The 5000-nt window shown below is 38.3% G+C and overlaps 1 protein-coding gene across 1 annotated transcript in view; it reads left to right on the top strand.

The window, feature by feature from the left end:
• Positions 1-5000, top strand: part of LOC119598512 (sphingosine-1-phosphate phosphatase 2-like) — a 14653-nt gene that overhangs the window by 4422 nt on the left and 5231 nt on the right. Inside the window, exons 3-6 of the mRNA XM_037948140.1 lie at positions 319-448; positions 982-1124; positions 2883-3046; positions 3432-3521. Coding sequence (XP_037804068.1) covers positions 319-448; positions 982-1124; positions 2883-3046; positions 3432-3521 — 527 coding nt within the window. The remainder of the gene's footprint in view (positions 1-318; positions 449-981; positions 1125-2882; positions 3047-3431; positions 3522-5000) is intronic.

Below are 5000 nucleotides of genomic sequence, written 5' to 3'. Positions count from 1 at the left end.
TATTATCTCCCTTGTCCACCTCACCCGTCACCTGACTCTCTCATTTATTCATATCCTCCTCCTACTCCCCCTCCCCCTCCCCCTCCCCCTCCCCCCCTCCCTATCCTTCACTTTATTCTCCAGTTCATCCACATCAGCTTCCACTATATCCTTCAACTCATCCATATCACCCTCCATTTTATCATTGAGTTCATCAGCATTTCCTCTATCGTCTGCCTCGTCTGCATCACCTTCAACTTTATCGTCCACTTTATCCTTCACCTCATCCACATCGCTCTCCACCCTATCCTCGACCTCATGTGCCTCATCCTCCAACAGGCCGCTCGTTAATGGAGAGGCTGCTTGGGGAGAACACCGGAGGGACGGAGGGCAGCATGGGGGAAGAGGAGGACGGGGGAGGCAACGGCCAGGCACAAGTGGAGGGACGGGATTTCGAGATCAACAACAGGTACGGAATAGGGTCTGTTGGCGGGGGGAGGGGGATGATGAGGGGGGTAGGGGATGGGTGAAGGGTAGTGTAGGTGGTGGAAGGGTGTCATGGGCCTGGGGGGGGGGGTGCAGGGATGGGTGGAGGAGGGAGAGGCGTATATTCAATATTGAGTCATTAGTGAGCCTGTCCGCAAACAAGTTACTTTCAACATGCAGTTGATTCTGAAAGGTCACCAAAATTTGAAGGCTGCTCATAATGCAAGGCCATAAGCTATATTTTATTTTGCCGACACTTAAATCTGACGCTAGTGTTGACTGGGAATGAAAGGAGGAAGAGGAGGAGGGAGGGAAGAGGCTGCATTAAAGGAGCAGGTTGATGTCTTTATATTTATTTATATTTTATTTGATTTATAATGGAGTTTATATTGTGCTTATTGTTTTTCATTTCATTTAGGTTGTTAGTTCCATCCTCTTAGAAGCAGGAATCATTAATCATGATTTTTTTTATCACTAATTGCTCTCTTATTTCTAAAAAACAAATCTTGCTTCCAGGTTTTGGTACCACCTGTTCTCGCTGGCCACGGCCCTCGGGGGGGAGCTCTTCTACTCGATCTTCTTCTGCTTCTGGGCCTGGAACGTGGACGGGGCTGTGCTGCGCAGGGTCATTGTCATATGGATGATCACCATGTATATCGGTAGGTGCTGCGGGTTGAAGGAGGGGAGGGTGCGTTAGGGTGAGGTAGGGGGAAAGTGAGGGGAGAAAAGAAGGGTAAAAGGAAGGAAAAGAAGGATGGGAAGAAGGAGAAGAGATGGGAGAGTGTGTTAGGATGAAATAGGGGCAATTGAGGGGAGAAAAGAGGGATAAGTGGAGGGAGAAAAGGAGAAGAGATGGGGCAAGGTAAAAGAGTTGAGAAGATTAGATAAGTAGAGAAAATAATATAAACTGGACATATTGGAACAAAGGAGAAATGGATCAGAGCAGCTGCCAGATTCAGATTATCATGTGTTAATCTTTTGTTAACATGTCCTTTCCGCTGTGATTTTAGCCCATTGATTTTGTTTGTACATTGATTTCAGTTAGTAGGCCTAACTGGTCTCACCTGGTTACCATTTTCTGTGAAATGTCAAAAAGAAGAATTTTTATTTTTATTACTATTAGTATTTGTTTAATGATTAATAGCAGTTTTAGTGCTATATTTACAGTGATAATGGTACCAGCACTAATTTTGGTACTAATGCTGACTCTTAGAAAAAAAAAATCCTAAAAATTTAGGCATTAGGCTTACTAGAGTGGCCGAGTGTACAGCTTGTAGGCTGGGCGCACGCGAACAGTCGGATGTGCGCCTCCCCTTTGCTATGTTATTTTCTCTTTATTAGTGTTTTCAGCTTTATCCAAATGCTAATTGACGTTTCCCATGCACAGACTTCATATCTTCTCCCGAGGTAGCCCATAAGTCACTGCAGTAATAATAACAATAAGTAGCTCTTTGTTATTTGTGTAATTTTTAAGAATATTTTCATAACATTAAGTTTTCTGTAATACAATCTGCATCGCTGGTCATGTTGTGCAAGAATAAGATCTAGAGCGTGGAAATATCATCTTCGTGGAGCCTGTGTTCTTCCAGTCATTGTTTGCGGATGGTACATTCCACACTCGTTTATCGGTGGAAATAAAGCAAAAACCCCATTCTAAATGCCAACTGAGTCCAATCACCCTCCGGGAACTTTGTGCAATCGTAGCAAGTCATTCCCGTTACCCCGGCCTTCAGCAGAGATTTTCATGACGGCAAGTTTGCATCACCCTGGCCCTCACCCAGATTTGCCTGTGATGGTATGTTCATGTCACCTACCCCTCAGGGCTTTCTTTTCTTCTTCTTCTTCTTCTTCTTCTTCTTCTTCTTCTTCTTCTGTATGCGATAGTCACTTCATCAGGATCATTGAGGTTAAGGAACAGGGTAACATTTGAGGTCAGTTAGGCTTAGTAATTGACTCCTTGGCAAGTAAGTACTTGTAGAGTTATTTTTCTATTAACAAATTTGACAATGTATGACTGCAGTAGACAGTGCATACACCTGGTACCAATAGGTTAATTAAACACACCACAGAGAACAAATCCCAAGCATAAGGGGATTAATATATGTAAATGGTATGTATTTACATTTGATAATCAGTTTTGTTGAAGATGTGATATTAGAATGGAAGTTACCTACCTTGCATCATCCTCACTCTATTTTTCATTATGAATTCTATTCAACGTATTAGTGTTCCTGATTTCTTAATTTTGTGTTGTTTTCCATGTTTGGTGAAAAAGACCAAAGAGATGCATTGTTCATATCACTTTTTTTTTCTTTCTGCACTAAGAATGGCACAGCTCAGTGAATTCAAACAGACAACAAACACAGTAACCCAGCCTCGGTAATGAGAGCCCTGCGCTCTTTTATTCTGTTCTCCAGGACAAGCGCTCAAGGACATCCTGAAGGTCCCGCGGCCTGCCTGCCCCCCTGTGGTGAGGCTGGACCCTAAGTGGGCTCTGGAGTACGGCCTCCCATCCACACATGCCATGGTGGGCGCAGCCATGCCCTTCTCCATCCTCATCCTCACCCTCAGCAGGTACCAGGTGGGTAGTGGTTTGTGTATATAGTAGTATAGATATGTAGGTACATACATACATACATATATACATACTTACGTACATACGTACATACATACATACGTACATTCATACATACATGTATACATACACATACACACTTACATACTTACTTACATACATCTATATATGTGTAGATTTGGTGAGTAAATATAGACAGGTAGATATATAGGTACATTAGATAAGTAATTATATTTATTTATTCATATATAACCTTATCTGTAAACATGTATATGTAAACATTTCCTCTTTACCATTTCTCCTCTTGGTTAGCATCAGTTTTATGTTCGTTTCTTTTTTCTTGGGGGGGGGGGGGTCCAGGACCAAGCAACTGACGTCTTTCCCTTTGCAGCTGGACTGGGGTTGGGGCCTCGCCATCGCCACGACCTGGTGCCTCCTCGTGTGCCTCTCACGACTGTATCTGGGCATGCACAGCGTGTTGGTGAGTTGCTTTGCTCGGGGTTCAGTATTCCATTTTCATTGTTGTTGTTACTGTTCTTTTTATTTTTTTATTATCATTATTTTTATTATTATTATTATTACTATTATTATTATTATTATTATTATCATTATTATTATTACTAATATTATTATTATTATTATTATTATTATTATTATTATTATTATTATTATTACTATTATTACTACTACTATTATTACTACTATTATTATTATTATTGTTAGCATTAGTAGTGTTTATTATTTTTCATGGTCTTTGTGTTTTTCCTCTAATTCTTTTTCTCACTTACTCCCACCTGTGTGTGTGTGTGTGTGTTTATATATATATATATATATATATATATATAATATATATATATATATATATAAATATATATATATATATATATATATATATTATATATATATATTATATGTATATATATAATTTTTTTTTTTTTTTTTTTATGTATATGTATATGGATATATATGTAATGTATGTATATATACATATATATAAATATATTTGAATATATATGAATATGTACATAAATACATCCATATGTATATACACATATATAAACATATATGTGTGTGTGTGTGTCTGCATATATATATATATTTTTTTTTTCTTTCTTTCTTTTCTTTTCTTTTTGTTTCTTTTCTTTTTTATTCTTTTCTTTTCTCTTCTTTTCTTTTCTCTTCTTTTCTCTTCTTTTCTTTTCTTTTCTTTTCTTTTTTTTCTTGAATTCCCAGCACTTCAGCAGCAAACCTAGTTGCCTGATTTTGAGATTTCTTCATAGTTTTCGCACAAAAGATTTCGGATTTCTCTCGGCGTATAAAGGAAATGAATATGGGAGAGACCGGACAGCGAGGGAGGGATTGCTACTTTAAGCTCGTAATTTTTATATTCATTGAAGAAGTGAACAGAATAGAATAGCGATATACTCTGCACTTGCAAGAAATCCCTGTTCTCTGATGGGTAGTTGATGGACGAGCGTCTTGCAAGTGTGCCTTCCTCTTTGGCCTTTAAGTTTTTTAGCGGCTCGGGGTTGGTTTGGGGGAGTTTTATGTATTGTGAGAAAAGGTTGTTTATACAAAGGAAGTTTTATTGTTAGATGTGTTACATATGTTATAGTTAGGCCTTATTAATATTACATTTTCTTTTAGAGAATTGATTTTTTTGAGGGGTAGCTATAACATTGCACCTAGAAATTATTTGGCAGTCTCATCATACATGTAATCAAATGAGACCCTTTGTATTTTATTTTTTATTTATTTATTTATTTTTTATTTCTGTCAGATTTACTTTTTTTCAGGTGATGTTTAAATAGTGTGCATTTGAGACCTTCAGGAGACAGTGCATAAAGTTGAAATAAGCCAAAATTCAGTAAGATGGTGGAAATGTGCCTTTTTTTGCACAAAGAAGTTGGGTTTGCGGCATAAAGTTCAGGCTTGTTGGAGCATAAATCTACCATAATCC

The sequence above is a fragment of the Penaeus monodon genome, chromosome 41 (genome assembly GCF_015228065.2).
Source record: "Penaeus monodon isolate SGIC_2016 chromosome 41, NSTDA_Pmon_1, whole genome shotgun sequence".
Lineage (NCBI taxonomy): Eukaryota > Metazoa > Arthropoda > Malacostraca > Decapoda > Penaeidae > Penaeus > Penaeus monodon.
The sequence above is the reverse complement of the archived record's forward strand: the minus strand, read 5'-3'. Positions and strand labels throughout refer to the sequence as shown.